At 37.1% G+C, this 24,789-nt stretch overlaps 1 protein-coding gene across 2 annotated transcripts in view; it reads left to right on the top strand.

The window, feature by feature from the left end:
- The window catches only part of ST6GALNAC3 (ST6 N-acetylgalactosaminide alpha-2,6-sialyltransferase 3), a 234,979-nt gene that overhangs the window by 66,172 nt on the left and 144,018 nt on the right, over positions 1-24,789 (top strand). For both annotated transcript variants that reach the window (XM_015870358.2, XM_015870357.2), the window contains exon 2: positions 11,623-11,817. In XM_015870358.2, coding sequence (XP_015725844.1) covers positions 11,623-11,817 — 195 coding nt within the window. The remainder of the gene's footprint in view (positions 1-11,622; positions 11,818-24,789) is intronic.

Genomic DNA, 24,789 nt, shown 5'->3' with positions numbered 1-24,789 from the left:
AGCAGGAAGAAAAAAAAAATAAATCAAAGAACAAGAAATGAGGTCATGGGTTTAAGAGAAAAGAATGGAAAGGGGAAGAGTAATGAGTGCCTTTGCCTATGTGCAAATCCCTGGTATGAATTTCTTAGTATTGCATGGGCCAAGTGGCCCATGCCAAGAGCCCCTGTCTCTAATGTGCTAGAATGTCCCAGAAGCTGGGAGAAAGTTACCTGTTCTTACAACAAACTTAGGCTTGGATTTCTGGGGGTGGCAGTTGACAACATGTGTGGGCCTCTGGCTCCATGTGCATTCCTGGGGCAGCTGTGGGTGCTGCTGCTGCAGTCTGGGCAGGGATGGGTCTTCATACATAGGGATTTCTACTGAGAAAGCCCCTGTGCAACAAACTAAAGGTGCTTTCAAATGCTTCTGTTTCTTTATGTGGCTTGTTCTCCATCCATCTCTTGGTGCCTCATGCTTAATGGCCATGCTAATTATGAATAAATAAATAAAATCCGCTTCCCTTACTTCTCCAGAGAGATAATAGAAGTACAGGTAATGTTTTTGGTGGAGTTTTTGTTTGAAGCTTGTTTATAGAAGATCTTCAGGTATTACTGAATGCCAAACCAAGTACTTCTGACTTGGTTGAGCTGTGAGGCCCTTCTCCCATTGACTATACTTAAGATTTTCTTTGAAATTCTGCTGAATTTAGCAGTTAGCATCTGCTAAACCGTCTGTCAGAAAAATGTATTTTCCCCAAGCAAAAATATTCTTCCTTCGTACCATCAAGCTTAGTACTTTCTTAGAATTATAGCTAAGCAATTCTATTTATCGCATTCTGTTACTCCAGTGGAGTGCACCATTTAGAGGTAAAAACTAACTGGGAATTCTTTTTCTGAGGTTTTCAGGTCACTGATCTCCTTTTGTTCTGTACAGCATCTTATGTACCCAGTGTTAAAAGCTTTGATGTTATGAAACTTGAAACTGGAATTATCACGTGGGGGAATGTCATAGTAGAGAGGAGTAACACTTTCTGTCAATCAGTGTTCCACATTCCTGGGAGTTTGTGTGTGCACTAAACCAATTCTGTCCTCTGTTCAGCTTCTAAGTAGAGTATTTTGGTAGTCTCTCAGTGTATTACAAAGAGGTTTCATAGACAAGTACATCATTCATCACGACTGAAGGCATATTGCTATTTATTAGAAAGATAGTGCAGTGTGACATGCAGCTCATCAGAAAACACAGGAACTAATTTCCACTGAGAATTTGCATGTGAATACAAGATTCTGGTCTTGATTACTTTCCGTTCCTTTTTAGTGAATACTATTGCTGCCATAAAGATCTTTCAATAAAACTGTGAAGTGTAGGACCTGAGATCAGCTAAGTGTTTGGGACAGATCTAATCTATTGATGAATCAAATTGATTTCATGTAATTTCTCTCACCTTTCTATCACAAACCTATGCTCATATGTTTCATCCATCTTCCTTTCTGTATGTATTTACTGCCAGATACTGTGTAGGGTTAAATATTTGCCCAAGGCCATACAGTTTTCTGTCAGAGTAGGTTACAAATGAAATGACTTGTAAGGCTTGTTCTTTCTGTGGGGAGCTGTTATTTGAGTGGCATGGTCCTTCTCACCTTGAAGTTTTTAAAATTCGGAGATTTTTACTTACATCCACTTTTAATTTGAGATCATGCTGAGCAATAACAAAGAATATATGTGACAATAACAGTCCACTTAGTTTCCTTCTCCTTCATGCAGTGCCCTGCAGTGCTGGAGGTTCTCTACTAGGTTATATTCTTGGTAAGAATTTAAGTCTAGTGACTGGAAGTTCAAGGCTTGCTTCTGCTCAGAATAGCACTTCTGGACTATTGCCTATTAATTATTCTCACACAATAGCTTTGCAAGCAAGTATCGTGGGTCAGGATGATTTACACTTCTTTGAAATTAATCTAATTAATAGATAATTTTACTATTGTACTTTCTAAAAAGATGATAAAGTTCAACAATAATGGACTCTACTATGGATTTTTCTATCTATTAATATGATTATAGATCAAATTTGGTGATCAAACTAAATCATATATTGGAATTATAAAGCTTTGATTAAATGGTTTTTTTTTTTTTAATCTCACTCCAGTACCATTGTAATTGTGCTGCATGGGAGGAGAGAATAAAATGAATCAAACCTAATTTATTCATTACTTGACAATAGCATAATTAAAAAAATTCTGCTGCTATTGGTGTGCTGTGCTCGTCTTACCTGGTTTGAATCTTATATAGAATAAGCAACACATAAGTTTTGAACTTGTTTGCATTTTGATCACAACTGTTTTTTTAATCATTGTGAACTATTATTGTGTCATTTATTTCTGTCTGATACAGTTATTAATAGGTTTTTAGTCTGGCTTATTGACCTTCTTGATTCCTACTAAGATCTTTTGCCTTTGATGTAGTTAACAAAAAATCAAATCATTTGCCTCTATGTAATATTATGCCTTTGTTTCACCTTAGTCAGCAGCTTTGGCTTCATGTGGCAAATCTTTGATGATCTTTGTGGTGCAGAAAAGATTCTCTAACTGAGCTTGTGTACCATGACAGGCTATTTAGTTGCAGTGTGGATATTTTTGATGTATAGTTTATGGCCAAAACCTTTCTAATTTTTCTTTCTCCAAGGCTGTTTTACAATAAAGCAGCATGTTAATTTAGATAAATATGAAATGGTAGTCTATTCCATGGGCAGGAAAGACAGAAATAACTGACATTTTTAACTGTTGAAGAGGTTTCTTGTCATTTTCAGTAGTTGTTGGATTGCCAGAAAGAAATGCATTGGGTAGATGGGAGGAAGCCACATTACTTTTCTATTTCGCTGAGCATATAATAGAAATAAGAGACAAAAGTGGCAGACAGGCCACAAGCATATTTCTGTACTTATTGGTATTTAGGCTGACTTTTGTCACCTTTGGTTTTATTGAATCACAAAACCTCTTTTCCTTTCACTTTCAAGGGACATGGCAGCTGCTGTCTCTTTTAAGTGGCAATTTGTGGCTTTTAGGAGATGTTAGCTCCCATGCTCTATATAAAAAACAAAACAAAAACAATAAAAATGAGAAGGAAAAATGGAATAAAATGTCTCTAACCATGATATACTTCAGTTTTTAATGTTCTATACACTTTTACCCTTCAGTGGACAACATATGCTACCCTTGCTACTATCCTGGTCAAAATTCGAGAGGCTAAATCGCTTAGTGTGAGAATTCTGTTTGTTCAAAAGTAAAGTATATATCTTTTATAACTTAACATGGCTGTGGTAGCTTTTCTGTCATGGTTCTGCCTGAGCACACCGTGTTTCCTTGAGATATTTCTCAAGTAATGTGAGCTAAGGCCATTGTAAGCTGTCTTTCAGCTTGTCTGAAGACCGAAAAATAGATTGAGATGCTGTTTTCAAGATATGTTTCTGTAACTTATCTGTCACATAGGGAAGAATGTTTTTCAAAAACCTAAACCCAACAGCTCCCATTATTGTAGATGGTGACATTTGTGGTGAGTGCTGAGTAACCAAGATTGCAAAATAGAAAATATCAGCTTTTAATGTCTTGGAACATTATAATCTGAATTTATATCTCCTATCGAAAAATGCCGGAGTCCCAACAGACCAAGGATTTAAACTCATTAAATCTGTTTTCTAGTGCAATGGGGTTGGATACCTATGCAAATACAGGGAAATTGGAAGTAGTTTGATTGCTCACCTATTCTGTTTTTGATTTAGTGAAACAAAGCATATATTTAAAAAAAAGAAATGAAAAACTAATGAAAAATGAAGGGTATCATTAATTTTGGCATCTAAAGCCAAATGAAAAATGATCAACTTATTAGTGATGTGCATTTTGTTCCCTAACTTCTCCAGTAATGTGTGAATGTCACGTTACATAACATTTACAATGAATAAATTTGGAAATGAAACAAGTTAAGATGGATCATTGTGTTCTTCCCCTGACTTGTAGACAACTTGTCTCATTAATCTGTATAGTAGTCTTAAATTAGAAAAAAAAAAAAAAAAAGGCATTATTTGTTGTGATTTATGGCTGAAAGACTGAGGAAATCTTTGCTACTTCTTTTTCTGAGCACTGTGGAACTGTTTTCATGACTTGTGGTGTTTAGAGCGGATCATAAAATACTTGTAGTGACTGTGCAAAGTGCTGCAAACCAAAACACTTGGACAGAAGATTTGGGCATAGTGAATGGTGGTTGGCTGCATGTGGCTGCAGGACAGTGGGGCACTCTGTCCTGTCCAGATTTATTATTTTGTTGGTAGTCCCTGTTTGAGAAACACTGAGGTAAAGGGAGAGGTTTAAACTGCCAACTAATGCCTGGCATGGAACAGTGTGACCTGGTGGCTGTTAGGGTACTTTTACAGTCAAAATAAGAAACAAAATAGTGAGGGCTTGTCCAGGGTCAGACCATGGAACAGGAGTGGTCTGTGTCTTTCCCATGGTAGAGCTGTATTGTTTGTATCATGAGCCCGTCTCATCTTTTAGGATGGGGTGCAGTGCCATAAAACTTGAACAGAGGAAGTTCTGTACAAATATTCTGAAGAACTTCTTTATAGTAAGGGTGGTGGAGCACTGGAACAAACCGCCCAGAGGGATTATGGAGCTTCCTCTAGAGATACTTTAGACCTATCTGTACACCTGCCTGTGCAACCTATTGCAGGGAACCTGCTTTAGCAGGGAGGTTGGACTCAGTCTCTTGAGGTCCCTTCCAACCCCTGCAATTCTGTGACTCTAATTCTAGAGAACAGCCACAAGTTGAATTGGGCAGTGTGCCACAGCCAGTTTTATTTACAAGCAGGCAGATTGAATGTCCATTACTTTCATTTGCTTTCTGCATGCAAATAAGGAAAATGTGTGTGGAGGCAGAAGAGAAGTTTGAAATCATTTCTGACACTTGACAGTCCCTCTGTGTTCCATGGGATAGGGCATGAAAAACTGTTTGGTGCCTGTTTGTATCATGTTTGTTCCAACAAAGTAGACACAGCCTGTCAGAAAAGTGTTCAGGATCACCTCTGCTATGCTGACTAGATGTGCTTTCTTTTATGAAAGCCATGAATGGGAAATGTTTGCCTTTTCATACCTAGCCCTCCTAGTTTTTAATATACATTCATTCAAGTGCATTCCTTATCTAAGCTTTATTAGATTGATATTCTTCCGAATGCATTTTCCATAGGGTTTTCCTAGTGTATGTGCTAGTTCAAAGCTGTACTTGCATGTGAAATACATCAGGCCTTTTTTAAAGCAAAAAGTAAAAGCACTGAAAATCAAGATCAGTTCAATTATACTTGCAGATTAGAGTAATAGTAATATATATCTATTGTATCAAAATGTTAACTCAGCAAATTTTTATATGCTTTAAAAATGTAAATCTTGGATTTGATTAGATTAGTTCTGGAGTAATCCACACCAAATAAATCTGTCTTCCTTTCATGTGATTTGTCAGTGTTTATAGTAGGTTTGTACACAGAGCTTTCACCATTATTTTCTAGGCAATAAAAGCAACCATGCAGAAAAGCCACCCATAAATGTCAGAAAATAGAGATATTTTGTTGCATTCCAAGGGCTTTGAAGGTCAAGTTCAATTCAGTTAGCTCATCCAGCATGAGAAGACTATGATGTGGTGATAGAATGTGTGTTTGGGTAGGATATATATGTTACTGTCCCCGTATTATTCTATCTGGATAACAGATCAGCGAGAGATTAAACTTTACTGCTTGGAGGAATTTCTTTTGGAAAACTATCAATTTTTATGACTTCCTCTAGCTCCTATTGAGATACTCTGCAGAAATAATGAATCCAAAGGATTTACTGCTTTTAGCACAATGGAGATTGGCTCCTGATTGTGGCTTTTGGGTGCTATTCCACTGCTAGTATACCATTAAACTGTGTGTATTCACAAAATAGGTCTCAGATCACGGATTTTATTGTAAATGTGAAATTGTGTTTTGTTTCCTTCTGATCAGAACTAGTTCACACAAATTATTTTCCTAACACCTACGAGTGAGACACCAGCTCTGAAAGCAAAGATTATGCACTGGAATTTGTCCCTAGGTTTTAGAGCCACTGAGAAAGCCCATTCTGCGGTATCCCACCAGGTCTTGCTGTGAGCTCAGTCCCTTTTTAAACAACATGAAGATATGACTGCTAAAGTTCATAATTTAATTGAGGCCAATTGGTGCTGGACAATTACATTTAGCCTATGTGAATTTCTGTTACGCAGTTTTTGCTGTGCAGCACAAACTTTTTCTCACAGTTAGAAGGCAGCTGCAGGCAAGTGAAGGTTTCTGGCGGAAGGCATTTTCTTTGCAGATGTGCAGCCTGAGAATGGAGGATCGTTATATTTTACTTTATCTAATATCTTCTCCCTCTGCACATCTGTCATAACTTCAACATTTTTCCTATCTAAAAGTTAGTACTTTTGTGGGTTATGTCATATCAGTGTGTGCTGAGCATATATGCATATGGCTAACATTATATTTTCAAAGAATCTTTCATGATGCATCTGCTGGGATTTTTGTTGTTGTCGCCTTTCTTCCAGCTTATGACTTTTTAAGTCTATTTCCAGTTGAAAGAATCAATTTTCTCAAAGGACTATTTATGAAAGTGTTGGCAGCCATCAGGTGTCTGACAGAATGTTCATGAAACTTCTCCATTATGGGTTCATTCTTAATATGTTGCCTGTCATGAATCTTTGCATATTCCTGTAGAGAGACCATCTAGGTGAAGTATCACAGGGTATTGTTATTCAACAATAACAAAAGATGGATGGTGAGCTTAAAAGCTGAAAGTCTTTCTTAGTTGTATAAAAGGGCAAAGCCTGTATAGGAAGGCATGTGGGATGTAATGGTGCTGTTCATACCTGCTAAAACACTGAGCCATGGAGTGCAGTCCTGATTCAGGATGTATGGTCAGAAGAAACCCTTTCTAGGCCATACATGTGAGCCACATGCTTCTTTTGTTTCATTTCCTGTATCTACTTTTATACATGCTGCATTTGTTATCTTGCTTCTATAGCACCGATCTTTATTTCTACTCTTACACTGTGTGTGTACTCTCTACAACACTGTTTCCTCCTGGCTGCTTAAATTCCAATTTAGTAAAGGTGCTCTTTTCCAGAAAAAAGAAATTCTTTAATTTTAATTTTACTCTTTTTTTGAACTCAAAATACATCTTTCTCACATAACCCCCTACCTGCTCTGTTCTCTTCTCCTGAGAGAGAAAACATTGACAGCTCTCTCCAGTGGAGCCTTTGAACCTTTTCATATTAACTTTCACTTCTGGAGGAAAGAAAAGTAAATCCTCAGCTACCGATTTTATGCAAATAGTGCTTGATACATGTCTCTTTCTAAAAGGATCTTTACTATATAGCCTTGCTCCTCTCTGAAAAGTTTCAGGACCCCTGCCTGAGCCTCCCTCCAGCAGCCCTGTTAAAGGATGGTTTAGACTAAAGGAATAGCTGGAAGGTGTATTTATTTCCAGTACTGGTGAAATCATAAGGTATTCTGAAGTGGTGCATTGAAAGGATTCCATTTTATGCTCTCTTGTAACAGAAAGCAGTATTTGAAGAGGATGCTGAAGACTATAAGAGAGAAAATTAAATAAAGCTAGTTTTTTCATATTGTCGTCTACAAAATGGAACAAATTCAGTAAGTTTAACCATTATTGGAGCCATTATTGTTTTCAATTGGTATCACACTTGAATAAGAAGCCTGAAACCCTGCATCAGTCCTATGATAGTGATAGTTGGATGTGTGGAGATATTAAAGAAGTGACTGAATTGTTTACTATACCTGTAATTTTATGTATTGTTATCTAAGAAACGTAAAACCCTCATGTAACTCCTTACCTTTCATTTGTCCTTCCAAGTGCAATGTCATGTATCCATGAAAATAACTCATGAAATAAATGCTTTAAAAAATAAATTTCTAGAAAAATATGTTTCTTTTCAATTACTGTTTGTGGAACTGAACCTCTGTTGCTCCAGTGTTTCTTAATTGGAGTCTCCCATACAGCTACATTCTGTTCTGTCATGTGATCAGTTCAGGTAGGAATAATGGAAATAACAATCCAGAGAGGTAACATTTTCTAGAATGAAAGTTCAGGAGTAGATTCTGTGGTTTCTTTGTGATCTTAAGGAAGTGTTGGGTTTTTTTTGTTTTTTTGCTTTGTTTTTAGCTATTTATCTGCCCAGGGTGAGGACTTACTACTGCTTGTAAAGTGTTTTGACAGTCTTTGCCATACAATATTTTAGAAATGGCAGAGTGCTGTTGCTGGACTGGAAATCATAATAAAGATATTACTACATATCTCTGTAAAATTTACAACTTGAGAAAATTCTCTGATTCTCCTGCAAATACTCCCCTTCTTCCTCCCTGCTACACAGCTGTATACAACACAAAGAATTGTCTCATTCTTCCATCAGATATTATTGAACTATAAAAAATGGCCTTGTCTTCTCTGTGCTTCTTAAAAGATTAAGAAAGAAAAATGACGAACTTGCTCAGCTGTGGATTTCTTGCAAAACTGTAGTTAATAAATCACCCCTGCACTGGTAAATAGCCAAAAACAGATGTGAAGGTTATAAAATAGTGATAGGAACCATGTTACTGATATATGTATATCTATACACTCTCTTTCTCTCTATATGTATATACACACACATAGATACACAGATACAGGAAAGTACTGGTAATAATTGCCACCAAATTTTCATGAAATCCTAACCAGTATGGCAGCCCTATTTTTATTTCATTTCTTCAATAATATATATGCAAGTTCAAGCTTTAGAGGAGTGACTCATACCTATTGCTTATTGATTTTTATATGCACTCAAGACAGTTTGCCTGGTGTCTAAAAAAATAACCAAAACTGAAACAGGGTTTCTATTATTGTGGATATTGAACAAAAAGAGTTGAAAAGAAATAACTCTAATTTGTGCTTTCTACCCAGTGGGGTCCCAGGTATCGTACTGCACAGGTGCACTTTGGATCAGAAAACACTTTATTGTCCAACTACTTTGACTCACTATAATTAAACAACAAAATGCCCCACTCTTCTAAAAGGATTCTCTATTCATAGGTAATTTTTTCTGCTTGTAAAAGTCATTTGTACTGGTCCAGTTTGCAATTTTAGTGAATTAAGTAGAATAAGATAAAAACTAATATACTGTGAGTCATCAGTGATCCGTCTGATTAAAAATTCCTTACAGTCTATTTATCACCGAATGTCTCAAAAATGTTTATAACTTAATATGCACTTTAATTACAAAATAAGCAACACAAAAACATTTACATTAAATTAGAAAACCATAAAGATTGATTGAGATTTATTGCACAAGATATTTCAGTCTAAGGGAAAAGTTGGAGATGGGTTAGAGGCTGATATACATCCACACGTGTCTCTGTCGTGTCTGAATGTCTTGCACAATTTCTGGAATCTCTGACAGTCCTCTGGAAAAAGAATGCATTTGTCTGCAGGAAGGGAGATTTTATGGGAAGTGCTTGCTGACAAATAATGCCAATTTATTATGATGTTTCCTTCAGCAGGTAAAAGAGGAGGAACTTAAGGGGAACCAATGTTTTATGGAGGTGCCCTTAAGCAGACTTGACCACAGAGCAGGCTGCCTTTCTTGATCTTTAAGAAGGCTGAGATTTATAAGTAGATGAGTATTTGAGTATTTTTACAGTGAAATTTATAAAACTAATGAAATTCTGTCTTGTAACAATCTTTCCTTCAGAGAATGCATCTTGCTTGATTTCTAGCCTTCCGTAAAAACTGCAGTGGAATTGACTCTTGATCATGGTTGCCCTTTGCACAAGTTGTTGAGCAGGCGTTCTGTTCACATGAGCCAAGATTTCTTTGAAACCATTGGAACACCTAAATGTCTTTCTGTTGCAAAAGCAAATTCATTCTTTTCTTTGTGCAGTTCTGCAGGTTCTTTGTGGCTAAGCACCCTGTAGAACTTTGCAGTTTGCTTCTTCGAACAACGTTTTCTTATAACAAAATTCTACAAAATCTCTATTTTCTCTCTCCCCTATTGCAGTGTATTCAAAGAGAAGGAATATAAAAACCACATGGCATCCTAATGAAGGCCAAAAGGTTTAGATATCCCATGTGCATTCTACTTGGGGCAGAGGTTATGGAGAAAAGTTGCTTTCATGAAGCACACAGAGCTGATTGCAGTATTTTCAAGTTTGGAATGTGTCTGCACAAAATAAGTAAGGAATGGCATTTGACAAATCAGGATCATAGGATACATGGAAATTAGTGACATCCTATAAGGGCAGTATCACTTCTCCCTATTGTGGAGATTTTGATTGAAGTATCCCAGTGTAGTGGAATAAGTATTTAGATTCCCCTGTAAGTACTTGCAATAAATATGAATAATCTATGCTTTTTTTTTTTTCTTTTCTTTCTTTTTTTTTTTTTTTTTCTGCTTTACAGTTATCACTCGTGCTTCACGTATCAGCTGCTCTTAACACTTAAGAGGCCCTGATATATAGCTAAACATTTCTGCCTCCATCTGGCACAAAGAGAAGTGACACAGAAGTGCTCCCCAGCCAGTTTATTGCAATTTAATATAAATCTGTTGTAATGCAGCTGATGAAAAGTGCTGTGTCTTCTGTGGATGCTGAGAGCCGTGATTGGGTTGTGGCGGTTACAGTGCCCTCTGAAGATTTGCTGGGTTTAATTTCACATTACACAGACATTAGCTGACTGAGATTCCTCACTGATTCCCATTGCTGAGATGCTGCCCTTCATCATCCTCTTCCTTTTCTCCTTGCAGTGACCTCATTCATCCAGGTTTCCTATTTCAGCTCTTTGTTTCTTCTTTTGTACTAATTGCAGCCTCCTAACACATCAAAATAGACAGAGCCGTGTTGTTGACATCCACTGTAATGTATTATTTTGATAATATCCATTCAAATTTTCTGTCTGTTGTGATCTGTGCTTTTTTTTCTGTGGCTGCAATATTTTAAACAGTAAAATTTTACCACATTTTTAGCTTCCTTCTAAGTTTTTCTCTGGCAGATTGAGGACTTATCCAGGAAAAAAAGTTTGTGTGTTTTTGGAGTTATGTTAAGCAATCCAACCAGCTGGATAGGTTAAAGGTGGAAAGCAAAGGTTAATTAAGATACAGGCTTCAGATTTGTTGTATTATTAGCAACAAAGAGCATTTTGTCCAAGATACCAATGCCTTCCTCTGTAAACCTGTAATAAGGCAGAATTTTGTGCTAATTTCAACGGTAGTTTGTTTTAAAATATTTAAGGTTAGAGTATAAATTCCTTTGCACAGGAATGATTTAAAATCAATGGACAATAAACAAAGCCTGCAGTGACCTTTCTCTTCTAAATAAGCTTTATGTGAAATGGGTACAAATGGCGTTTTCACTCTGTGTATTATATGAAGCAAAATGATCCAGTACACCTGTCTCTTTGTGCTCCTGCAGCAAGGTGACAATCATACAAAATAACTTCACACAAAGCTCTCCGAAGGGCTTTTCCCCTATCATACAATAGGACGTATTTTTTCGTAGAAATAATAATAACAATAATCTGATTTTAATAATTTATTTTCTTTTTATTACAGAGAAAGTCTGTTGTTGTCGTGAGTTTCATTGCTGCATTCCTCTGTCTGATCATCGTTCGTCTCACAAATGAAGTCACATTCCCTTTGATTCTAAACTGCTTCGGACAAACCAGTGTCAAGTGGATACCATTTTCTAATGGCCAAAGGCAGCTTCTGAGAACTCACTATGGATATGTAAATGTGAAAACACAAGAGGTAAGACTTGGTATTGAAAAAGCAGCAATGTGAACCAGTAGACATCTTTGATCCCACATTACTGCTTTCTGCTGCCCAGTGGAAAACAAAAGTTGGCACTGTCTGAGCGAAGCATCTCTTAAAACTGTGCTTCCAAATAATTTGAATTTTTCAATATTTGAAGTGGATAAAAAAGTGAGCTGGTCTCAAAACTGTGCTTGGATATGATTAAGAATTGTTTTTACACAAGAAAGAGAGGTTTCATAATGAATTTCCAAGACTTCAGTCTATGTGCATGAAATTTTTCTGTGCAGTTTTTTAATAGAAGTCCTAAAAACCAAAGAAAGAAGTAGTTTATCCATGTTTCTGTGTGCATAGAAGAAGAAGAGGGAATGATTTGTTAAACAAACATTTGTGAGCATAGAAAAGGGGCAGAGCTAGAGACGTACTGGATTTTTCTGATATTTGCTATTTAAAGCTTGCAGTTTCTAGTCCGTATTTCTGAAGTGTCTTGGCCTGTAGCTGCCTTGCAAAATACTTACTTTGGGGTTTGATAAAAGGGTGTTTTACAGGGGCTTTAGCTTTGAGCTCTCCTAGTTGGCAAAATGTCTCATCATATTGCTAGTTTCCTGTGGTGGTGGTGCTTTTTCTGGAATATTTTCCCCTCTCTGTTTTTGTACTATTTATAATAGTTTAAAATTTACTACTTGTGATATTCAGTCCTACGAGTACATCGGACAAGTTATTTGTTATTTTGCTGTTAGCTTGTTAAAGATGAAAATCAAAATGAGGAAGAACTGTTGTCTTTAGGAGATAGCTTCTAATTGTTGTCTGTATAAGATACAGCTTTGAGTGCATTGGACAACAAAATACTTTATCTACAGAGCAGAAAAAGGACAAGTGCCAGAAAGTCAGGGAGAATCCTAGTCTCAGTGAAGTGAATGGGAGCTCTGCTGCTGAGTTCAAAGAGGGTAAGGCCTCATCCAGCGTATCTCAAATATGAAAGGACCAGGTACTTGCTTGAAGTGAGAGGGCAGTTCTGTGTGCTGCTGTGTTATGTGATTGCCACAGCTGCAGGTGTGGAATCTGAATGAGACAGAGCTGCCAGGACCAATTGATCACTATCAGTCTGAACTGATAACTGGAGAGGAGAATCTAATCCATTTTTATTCTCCATTCCCTTCATCAGAGGTTACTTATAGGAGGTTACTTATATCTTGTGGGAGCCTTAGTTCATTCTTAAATTTGATAATACTCTTGGAAGTTCTGATGTTAAATGGAAATGAATGTCTTGAAATTTGGTGTCCAGTATTGATTAGTAGGACATTTGTCTCAATTTAGCTTAGGTCTTGAAGGACTCCTTAAACTCAGTAATTTTAGTTGTTTTCCCCCTTGTATTTGTACATTACGTTAATATTTTCTAATTAAAATGATAATGAAGAAATGGAACATGCCCTGCTAATTGTGAATGCACTATCTTCTGTCTTAATTATTCCCTGTGTGGGGAAATTTTTATCATGCTGCTTGTGTGAAAAGATTTAACAAATCTCATGTTCCTAACCTGTGCTCACACCTTTTCTGAGACTACAATTTTCATAATGTAGATTGCTTTATAGAAGGATGTAAATATGCACTTGTATATTATTTAAGATGGACAGAAATTCTCAGTTATTCAGATTGGACACATATCTCTTATTTATTTAAGTGCAAAGTACATTCAATTTCTGTCCATTTCATTGAATTTGTATACTCTTTCTGTGCTGCTAGAGTATGTAAGTCAAGGTGGAGGTCCATTCTGTGGGTGCTGCTAATGCCCAAAGTAAACGTGTCCAAAGTTTTTACGAGAAAGGATCTGTGCCATCTCATCAGTAGTCAAGGACCAAAAGGTGGGGGAACTCTAACATAATGTGTTGTTAGAAAATTACACAATAGAAGAGAAGACAGCAGAGAAAATGATTTTAAAGATATGAATTACCTTTTCTCTCTGAGATTCTCTGAGAGAGTCTGTGCACACTTTTTGCATGTGTTGATCATCTTCTAGGGTGTCTTTTGAAGCCTGCCACCCCACCAAGTCCTACATGTATCCTGCTGTCTGATAATGCTGCCTGCTGTTCCTCAGTCAATTCCAACATCCATATTCTTTCTTTACTGTTTCTCTGTTCTCCTTCACCTGTTTCTCTCAGGCTCCATTCTGTGGCAGCATGCCTGGCTGCATGCAACACCCCAACTTCTCTGTCTTCTAAAATGGTACACGCGCTGAGTCAACAAAAGAGAGCAAATAAAGTACTGAGGACCAGCACAGTCAGTTGTCAATTATTCTTTTCCCATCCCTACCTCATATACTTATTGGCCGAGGAAAAAGGGAAAAAGAAAACATAACAATCACCTTTAACCCCTGGGAAAAAGAAGTCAAAGTTAGGAGAAGTTTACTTCTTTCAGGGATAAGGCTGAATGGGCTGAGAACTGGAAACCTTATAAGATGATGGTTCACCAGTTTTGTGATGGTTTGGACTAAGGCAACAAGTTCAGAAAACATGGTAATATGAACATTTACACCTCAAGTGAAAGCAAGCAACATGTACATTATTAGTTATGATCAGAATAATATGGTAAGGACACATTTCAAGTATGCTGTTTATTTGACTTGACAGTATAATTGTATGAAATTTTGGTTAGAAAAAAATTCTGAAAACATTTTGAGATTACTATAACTAGATTATACAGGAATATTTAATATAAACTGTGAAGAGAGACATAACTTAATCCCTAATTAAGGCTGTGTATAATACAATGTTGTTGCTATGGTTCCCTTGATTTGTATCTATAGCAACAGCTTTAGAAAAACGGAGTTTATGTACAGTAAACATAGTATATTTGAAGTATAAATAGATGTGAAGTGTTGTGCTATACCAGCCCATTATGTCTAGACACATTTAAATTTGACTTTTGAGATATTTCTGAAATAGATGATTCCTCATAGAAAACTTACGTCTAGTCCCTCTCCTCTCCTTAAGAACAGAGGATTCTTTATTGTAGCCCTCCACGATGAGATCTTTTCTCCCTTTTCAATGCTTCCATTCGAGTGAATTCCTTGAGATTTGAGAGAGGATGGCAGCCTGATGTGCAGTGTTACTCTCTCATTCAAGTACATGAATTTTGACCTTACAGTTAGAAGGATGTGTATGGGTAAGATGACCTTTACTATCTTTTCTGTCCCTTGTTTCACCTCTTTTGCACCTTTTGGATTTTGGTGATTGGTTCTGAAATGATTAAATCCATCTGTTGTGGTTTAACCTTGCAGGTGGTTCAGCACCACACAGTCATTTGTTCACTCCCCCTCTTCCCAGTGGGATGAGGAAGAGAATCAGGAAAGAAAACCACCAAAACACAAAGTAGAACTCATGGGTTGAGATGCATACTATATAGTAAGATAGAGAAAAGGAAAATGATAATAGCTATGAGTCTCTCTCTCTCTTTCTCTCTCTCTATATATATAACATATATAAGTATAAAACAAGCACTGCACAAGCAATAGCTTGCTATCCCCTGACCAATGCTCAGCCAGCTCCCTAGCAGCAGAAGGAAGATGACCTCCCACCCCTCTCAAAACTCTCTTTCTGCAGGATTTCATATGACATGGAATATCCCTTTGGCCAGTTTAACTCAGATGTCCTAATTCTGTCCCTTCCCAGTTCTGCCCGAGCTGAAACTAAGACACCATCTTTAATAAATGGCATGTCTATAGTGTCACTTCCTTTTATCTTCTTCCTGATATTTTTTAATAGAATTTTTTATTGTGATATATCCAGAGTGGTTAGCAAATCGAAGCCTACTGTCTTTTGAGTAAACTTCATCTACCTGCCCCAAGGTGATGGAATAATTCTTGTGTATCAAGGCAAGCAGCTAAAAAGGAGCAGGTATAGAAAATATAATCTTCCTCCCTCTTTCATGCTGCTAGTTCTCTACAAAGAGTTCAAGCAAAATTAATGAACATCATGTATTTAAATTGCAGCATTATGGCATCAATTTAAAGCCCATTAACAGTTTGAAACTTTCTGCTGAGCAAGTCTAATAGGGTTCTTGGATGTTTGATTGTGCTTCCTGAAAGGTGAATTTTGAATAGATTTTTATTCTACCATCAGTATTGAAATAATATAGCATTTTCTTACGTATGTAAAATCTGAAATATAGCTGCAATAACACTTGATACATAATTATAGAAGGCATATTCAAGTACTACACAAAGATTAAAACTGTTCTTGGAAAAGGGTAAGTTCTGATGTGACCTAAAATCCCTACATTAAGCTGCAGCTGTGAGATCTAATGGCTTAATCTAAAATGAGTTCTGAGGGAGAGAAAAGGATTTGTGTCACGAACATTGAAGAATCTCATAGTATAGTGATGAGCACTAGATAAAATGAACATGCTTTGTAACCATTAGGATTTTTAAAATCTCTTTGTAACTGAGAAATCATCAATACTGCTGATACTGAATAAATAAATTGGAATTATCTTATTGCATATGCTTTGGTCACATGAGCTGGATAAACCAATACAAGTAAAAGACCTGTAGCCCATGGAGCCACGTGTAGGTGTAAATCTAATTCTTTCAGTTCCTTTCACTATAAGTAGTAGTGAACTCAAATGCGCATGAGGTGGAGTTATCCATTATTTCTATTTCAATGGAATATCCCAGACATGAATAAATATGGGAGGAGGCTGCAGACCATATAATTTAGTTGTATAATCTGTTTTTATTTTTAACATTGAAGTTATCTGGGGGAGAGGGGGAAACACTAAAAGAAAAACAGTGCCTTGAAGTGTAGAGGAGAACTAATGTGACTTGAAAATACAGGCTACGTGAGGTGCTATCAGCTCATTAAATAAGGCATATACAGCTTCAGCAATAGCAAAAGCATAGCTGTCTAGCACGTTAGGAATAATCATAGGAAGGAGACATAGAAATAGTGAGTCCGTGTTCTTATAAAACTTTAATAGCTAAATTTAAAAATGCGCAAAGAATATGATGGATATTTTAATATTAGTTTCTTTCCAGATATAGGAAGTCAGCATTTAAAAAGGACTGACACTGAAGTATGAAATGCTAAAAATAAGGAAAGCTAGTGATCGGCCCGAGAGGGTTTCAGTTTTGCTTTGGTGGTGGATGCAGAGTCACACTTACTATGAAGAGAAACTTGGAGAATAGCACTGGGCTTCATGTCAAAACAGGGGATAGTGAACTGTGAGCTTGCATTGGTGCATTCAGTTAACTTCAGGGGTGTTCGTTTTATGAGCTTGCAGGGAAGAACTGAGTCCTTGGGAGACTGAAAAAGCTGCATCAACCAGAGTTCAGTGTGACAAAAAGTTGCTTTAGTCTTTTAGTTTCTGACACATTAATGACTTCCGTCTCTTCTTTTCCTTTGGGATTTTATTCGCTGCTATGGCTTAAGAATTCATATGATATTTTGTTAAGAAAAGGTCATTGGTTTCACAGTCATTTATCATTGACAACCCTTCTGAGGCAAAGTTTTATGTCAGTTATTCAGTTGCATCATTTCAGTTTTAGCAGTTTTGTAATCCTCATCATGGAAGTGAAACTCAACATACTATATATTCTGGTTATTTTTGTGCTTCTACCATACTAATTTTCAGGAACAATTTTCGCTAGAAATATTATGGAATAGCTGCATAACATTTCATTGACCACCTACTGCTTGTTACACTTCTGATGCAGGTCTGTGTGTGTGTATGAGATACTCCTATAGAGAGAGAGTAGATAAATAATATATATATTTTTATGTGTTTCCTAACGATATTGGAGCTCCCATTCCTGACTCTGAGAGCTAAAGTTAGAATTCCTGCCAAAGTCTTTGATCAGTAGAAGCACATCTTATGTTGCAGTTATAGATTTTACTAAACAAAATGCTGCTGGAGGCCTTTCCTGCTTCCTTCCTTTTTTTTTTTTTTTTTTTTTTTTTTTTTCCCCCCATCACCTTTTGCCTTAGAGAAGAGTGAACCTTTGGAATAATCTGCAAAGGTCCACTTGAAACCACTCAGGCTGTTATGAACCTACAAGAGGGATGGGAACACAGATGATGTGTGTCCTCTGTAGAGTAATCCTGCCAGCTCAGCCTTTTTCCTTCTCTATATATGGAATTGGCTGAGGTTTTTAAAGCTGCCACAACTCCAATAGTGTCTCATGAGGGAAAAGTCAAGTGCCAGGGTAAATATATCAAGTATTCTATACAAAGGAATTAAATCTACTCCGTACAAGGGCCTGAATGTGATGAGCCAAGCATTGCTGCCTGTGTGGCTGCTCTGCCTTTTTAGGAAAAAAAATAAAAAAATAAAGAAGGAAATTTGGAAGATATTACTATCAGCCAGTGAGCTATGCCATCAAAAGTCAACCCCTAAGGAATCTAGGCTGGTAGAAATAAATGTGTACAAGGCATAGAGTTGTGGGCTGGATAGCTTTGTTGATCAGAGCTTGCAGGTTATACCAATAGAGATGCCTAGAGTTACAGATTTGCTTTCTACCTTGACTGCATGTAATTTCTAGAGATTCCTTCCACTTTCTTCAGGATATTTTATTTTATTTTACTGTTAGTGAATGGAAAGGGTTTATGTTAGATAATGCTAGTCTCCATCCACGGAGGATGCAGTAAGAAGTGTGGAGGATCTCTGAAGAAGAAATACTGAAAATTGATTGAGAGCTTTTGGGAAGCAGAGATGGGTGTTAAGCTTTTCAGTTAGCCAGTTTGATAGACGAATTTCTATCAGGTGTGGGTGTTTTGTGTTTTTTTTTTAGCTAAACAGGTGACAGACCAGATGAGGTGAATGAAGCATCCTATGGACAGGTAGGAATAGAGCAGGGAGTTTTGTAAGAATGGCTTCTTGAATGAGAGTTTCATTTCATCAGCTGAGAGTAGTGTCCTGCCATTTATACAATTTCTTTCCACTGCTGCTGTTTTAAAATTAAGATGCCTTCAGCATAGCTGGTCCAGTGTCAGCTTCCTCTGTTTTAAACCTGGAGTCTATTTCTTGTAGACATTCCAGGTAAGCCTTGAGGAAAGCTTTCCTAGTTCTGGATGGTCTGATGATTGCTTTGTTCTGGTGTTTAAAATATGAAGTAAAAAGGGCCAGTGAAAATGGAGTTTTGCTCACATAATTATTTCTATACAAGGGGTTTCTACTGGCTGTGGCAATCAGGAATTTCTGCTCTTTGAGCTCTTGCCCAGCACAGCTATTTTGGCAGAGCTGTGCCACACTGAGCTGACCTGAGGCTGTTAATACCTCCCTGTAGGGAAGCTGAGTGCCAGCCACCGGCACACAGTCACACACATACACGCATGGATGTGCATGTAAACACGGCAGCTAGAACTTGCTCAGGAGACAGACTTCTAAGAGTGACAGCTGCACCGTTTTAAAGCCACAGCCATCTTCCTTAAGCCTTTGCCTTCCAAGTTTGCTCCCTTGGCCATCTGTCATAGCTTGTGTTTGGCAGCTTCAGGTTCTGCTGCGTTTTGTGGATTGAATATGTAGTTTTGTCCATTTCTATTGTTCTCTGAGTTCATGTAAAGTTTGTACCACACGGACCTTTTCTCTTAAGCTTTTTAGTAGATTAAAATTTGAACCTGGAATGCATTTTCAGTTGCTAATCTGTGCTGCCTGTCTTGGGTTGGGCTGGAACAAGTGAACTGGCATCACTGTTAGATAGAAAGAAATCAGATCAGACACTACCTTAGAGCTGATGCAGACTGTACCAGCAACAGTCTCTGCTCTTTGGACAGTCTCTTTTGTCTGGTTAAATACATTCTTTCATACTACCGAATATGTATCATTTGGTCCTTAAGAGATCCTGTATGAATCAGATAAAAAACCTCGTGTTACTAACTGGTATAAATATGCTTGCAGTGTGCACATTGTAGGGCTCTACTTGATAGCCTCTTGTTACAGACAGTGTAACTTAAGTTTTCTGTAAACATAGTTATAGCTGTAAATTTTGTCTGAATGTTCATCATAAATCATTTTTTTACTGCCTCTACACCAAATAAGGGTTATTACCACTATCACTGAAAAGTTCATGGGAAATTGTGTCCATATGGTTGCATCCTAAAAGAAAAAACAATTTGGTCTGGAAAGGAATGGGAAGAAAATGAAGTTCTGCATTTATTCATAGTATTTCTTTCTCCCATCTATATCTTCCCCCTTCCGATTTGATGTATTTGTCATATTCAGCCAGTCAGAGATTACAGTAATCTGTTTCTTCCTGTCATGCAGGAAAACTGTTCAGTTGTCCGTTAGATGAATAAACACAGTTTTAAATTAAATTCCCCAAACCAGTGCAAAGACATTACTGGAGTGATTTTGGAATTGTCTACTTAATAACAACCATTTATTCTCCATATTTTTTCACCCACCTCTGGGGTACACATTACTGCTTTCACCTTGTTCATAGTAGTCCAGTGCTCTTTTCCACAAGTAATAGAATCATTTGTTGAAGCACAGCTTCTTGAACTTGTCTTTAAGCATCTCTTGTAGTCATGACCTAGAGTTTTGAATTTGAAAGTGATGAAAATGCCACAGGTCTTAAATCAATATTTCTCTGGAGGGTAGAACCTGCTTGTTCCACTCAGAGTCTGCAGAGAATTCTCAAGATCTTTTTATTAACATTACACCTGCTAAAGTGCAGGTTGGTTTGGATTGGTTCTAGTTCAGTGATACCATCCTCCAGACCTTCTGCCTTTTTTGATTGCTTGTGCCTAGGATCCATGTTCTAAAGAAAACCTATTTTTTGAGTGATCTCATTAAAAAAGAATTTTTCTAAGCTTTTTCTCAGGTATGTTCAGTTCAGATTCCTATTAAATACCCAACTGTGTGCACAAGACTTGCTCCAAAGCACTGCCAGGCTGGTGCACTGGAAAACTCAGCTCAACACTGGCAAATATCCCCCAGCACAAATTAACCACAGAGGTGAAGGACAAACTTCAGTAAACTTTAAGTAAAAAATGACAGCTCAATATTTGATAAAATACAGGATATTATAAAATTTATCTGTGACTGAAAATTTAATTCTCTGGTGTTTTTGTGTAATTAATTTCGTTGGTTTATTTATGTCCTCTAGCTTAACATATCTCATTTCTAGCATTTGGAAGATATGTAACATCTTATTTCTTCTTCACTCTTCCATTTTGGGTTCACAGCAGATTGTCCAAAACGGCTGGTTTTTTTCCTTCAGTTTACATCCTCTCTGATTCGACTATCCTTTCACTGTCCAAAATGTCTTTCATTAAGTCATCAGATTTCATTTTCCCAGCAAATATACCATTATTCAGGACAGCTTCTACGACATTGTTTTAAGATTCTGGGCAGGGGCTGTTCTCAACAACCCAGCTACAGTTGGGTTGTACATTCTTGCACATTCTGTGCAAGGTTTGGTTCCTGAATGGCTTCAAGGTGTAGCCCCAAGATGAATGCATTATATCAATCCAGTCTTTGGGTAACAGGTTCTGCAGAACAAACAGGCATAGATTTCAAACCCAGAAGAGTCTCTGTCAGAATTGTCACAGCTCAGATCTCACCTTTTTATTTCAGATGCAGACATATCAGAACCTCCAAAAGCTTAGTGTGCACACTTTTCAGTGTTTCTGAACAGCCCTCTGAATAGAGGGCAGAGTAATATAATTTCTCAAACATGTAGTAGATGGTTTTTTTTCATTAATCCTTTCAATGACAGAGCAATGGGGAGTTTCTCAGGAGAATGTCTTGATAGAAGGATAGTCCTGTGGGATTTCCCACTCAGATGAGTCTTGGAGCTGTCCTATTCATTTTCAGCTACTCCTTGATTTACACCATGCTTTGTCATTACCAGCATCAGTGACAGCTGGCCGAGTTGGTAATGTTACTATAATGCAACCAGTAATATTGACCTGCTACTCAGAAGAGAACAGGCAGAGGAGCAACATGTAATATTTAAGGACTGGTCTCAGTTTCTGTCCTGCTCTTGGCCTGGACCAAAGTAATTCCTCTTCACCACTTTAACATCTTTGTGTTTGTAGGAGCAGGTGACGCTTCTGGATCAAGTCACTTTTGGTCAAGTTCAAGAAGCAAAGTAGAATCAGTCACACTCGAGACTCACAAAATGCCAGTGGATCTGAGATCTCTGATACGTTATCATTTCTTGCCAGTATGCCACTGTAAGAAGAACTAAAATAGTCTTTGTGCTATCCTAATGCTTTATTCTGACTAACAAAGGACAAGGCAATCCAGGACTGTGACAGCAGCTTTGGCATAAATTTTATAATGACTTTCATAGCCTGCCATTAGTTTCTGCATGAATTCTGACTGTCTTTGATAAGCATGTGTAGCTCCTAATAAATTATTTTGGAGCTGAGCACAAGAATCAAGGAGAAATGGACTTCTGTAAATATGGAGGCTGGTGATAGCTGAAAATGAGGAGGCAGAATTGACAGATAATTGTAGATGAGGAGTCATTTTCAAGCAGTGGATGAGAGCGATATTGTTTCCTGTTTAAAATGAGGAGTTGCCTCTGCTGGGCACAATGTGATATAATTCTGTCACGAAATCTAAAACATTTGCAATGTTCAGGCTGTTGGTAATCACATAGGAATGAACACCATGGGACTTCTTGCACTTGCCATTAAATGGCTTTCTCCCATTCTGCTGGGTGTTAACTACTGCTCATTTCCTACGGAAGAAACAGCCTTTTCTGAGGTCATTTATCTGAATACTGCAGAAATCATTTTCTGCAAACTGTACTATTATCATAACAGAATCCTTTTAAAAAAATAAAAAATGAAATTATAGAGGCATTGAGGTTTCTGAGATTAGTGCATTCCTTTAAGGCCTCTATTTCCTCTGGTATTACTTCCAGTCCTGTTCACTGAAACTGCAATGCATGTCTACCATGAATAGCATGAATAATGCATATACTTCTCTGCTAGTTTGTGTGCTATGCAGTTGCATATAAGAAAAAAATAAAATCTAGAGCTGAAGAAATGTGACTGGTTGCTCATCTCCCTGCTAGGATATGAATTAACCCCTATTCCAGATTTTAACCTGTCTGTTTTTATACTTCCTATTTTTGTGCCGTTGACTGCATTCTTTGGAATGTCATGTGGTGAACTAACAGTTCACTTTTTCCTCACATACTGAGAAATTGAATATATTACTCCTGTTTTATGTCTGTCTTTCTTGCTTCTTTAAGCATATTAAATATTTCCACTTCTTTTTCTCTACTTTCACTGTAAATAGACACTTCCAGTTCCATTTTTTTCATTGAAGTTATCAAGCAAATCTCTTCCTTATTTTTCCCTGCTTCTCACTTTTTGCCTGTCTTACACTCCCAGAACTCTGCACGGGATTCATCTGCAGTGAGGAAACAGACAACATAAAGTTACTTCTGCTTCTACATATCAAATTACCTATGATTTACATTTCCTAAAATTCTTGGATGCTTTCTCAGGAGATGAATCGCTTCACAGTTTCCCAGGATGATGCCCAGCTGGGTATTTCCTCATGCTTTTCCACTCTTTTTGCAAATACCAAATAGATTTTTTCCTGAAGATTGTTAGGAAAGATAAGATGGACATAACTAGGGAAAGATCAGAAAGCTTTGAGTTGTATGGGTCAATTAAAATAAATTTAGAGCTAAAAGGCAAAGTGATTTTTTGTTTGTCGCATTGCATGTGAAAGACTTGAGTTGTTCCTAGAGGACTTTTTCATTTTTCCCATTCAATCTAAAGGAACATTCTTGCAGTTTAGGTGTTTCTGTTCATTAAAGAAATGGTTTTCACAATGGCGTGTGCCAGATCTGTTAAGAAATTAGATGTTCATTTTATGGTCATAAAACACTCATCTCTGCATAAATCTTGTTTTTGTACCTGAGGATTAATTGTGTAATTATCCAGGAAATTGCATTCTGACTTCCTGGAAATGAGTATTTTTGTCAGTCTTTATGAGATCTGAAAGCACTTCCAGGATTTTCCCTTCACTCACAAAATATGCCCTTTTTTCTTTGGAAAATATAGTTTGTCTGGCAACTTCTTTATAAACATAAATACAACTTTAGAAACTGACAGGCATTTCTATGTTACATGTGACTGAGTAGATATTGTATAATAATACTTAAAATATCTTTAAATGCTGAAATTTCTAGAGGATTTTAGAATATTGCCTTTTCCATTATGAGTAACTCAATACAAAACCCATAGTTATTTCTGGATGCAGTGAAGTATTCATCTACCTGAAGATGTCTGGTATTTCTAATACTTTCTGTATACTTGAGACTGGACAGTCTTTAAAAGCTATGCTGTATGCAGAGTTAGTACTGTCTTTTAATGTTCTATAGGCTTTGGTAGAGCCTCAGTGGTATTTCTCAATGGCTTGTTTAGTTTCACCTCCATTACTGCTGTAAATGAAAACTCAGGTTCAGTTACACGTTTTGTGGAAGCAGTGTTTATTTATGAGATGCTCTTACTGTTTAATAGATGTTGAGTTTTTTCAGTTTCATATACAAATTCTGTCTCTCTTAGCAAAGCACTAGTCACAGAGATGAGTGAAATAAGTAGAAGAAACACCATATATCAACAGCTGTTAAACTGAGCCCTATGCTCCACGATAGCTTTAAAAAAGCAAGTTTTGCCCCCATCATAACTAAACTCTGTACTGTTTTGGTAGTCAGCAATGATTGTGGCCGTAGTGAAACTTCTACTGTGAAAAGATGCCCAGTCTCATTTACAGCAGAAAATGAACTTGGCATGAGCTATGGACTATAGGTAATAGATTTTTGAAGGCACCAAGATTTACTTTCAGCAAAATGCTAATCTGAAAAATTCAACTCATCCACAAATGCTTTTTTTTTTGGTAATATGCAGTTGATTGTAACAGTTACTGATGCTATTTAATGGCGCCATCCTTACAACTTAGTGTGAAACTACCTAGAGAATTTGTTACCAGTGAAATCATTATAGC

This window comes from Coturnix japonica, chromosome 8, assembly GCF_001577835.2.
Source record: "Coturnix japonica isolate 7356 chromosome 8, Coturnix japonica 2.1, whole genome shotgun sequence".
Lineage (NCBI taxonomy): Eukaryota > Metazoa > Chordata > Aves > Galliformes > Phasianidae > Coturnix > Coturnix japonica.
Note: the sequence above shows the minus strand (reverse complement) of the source record. Positions and strands in the feature narration are given on the sequence as shown.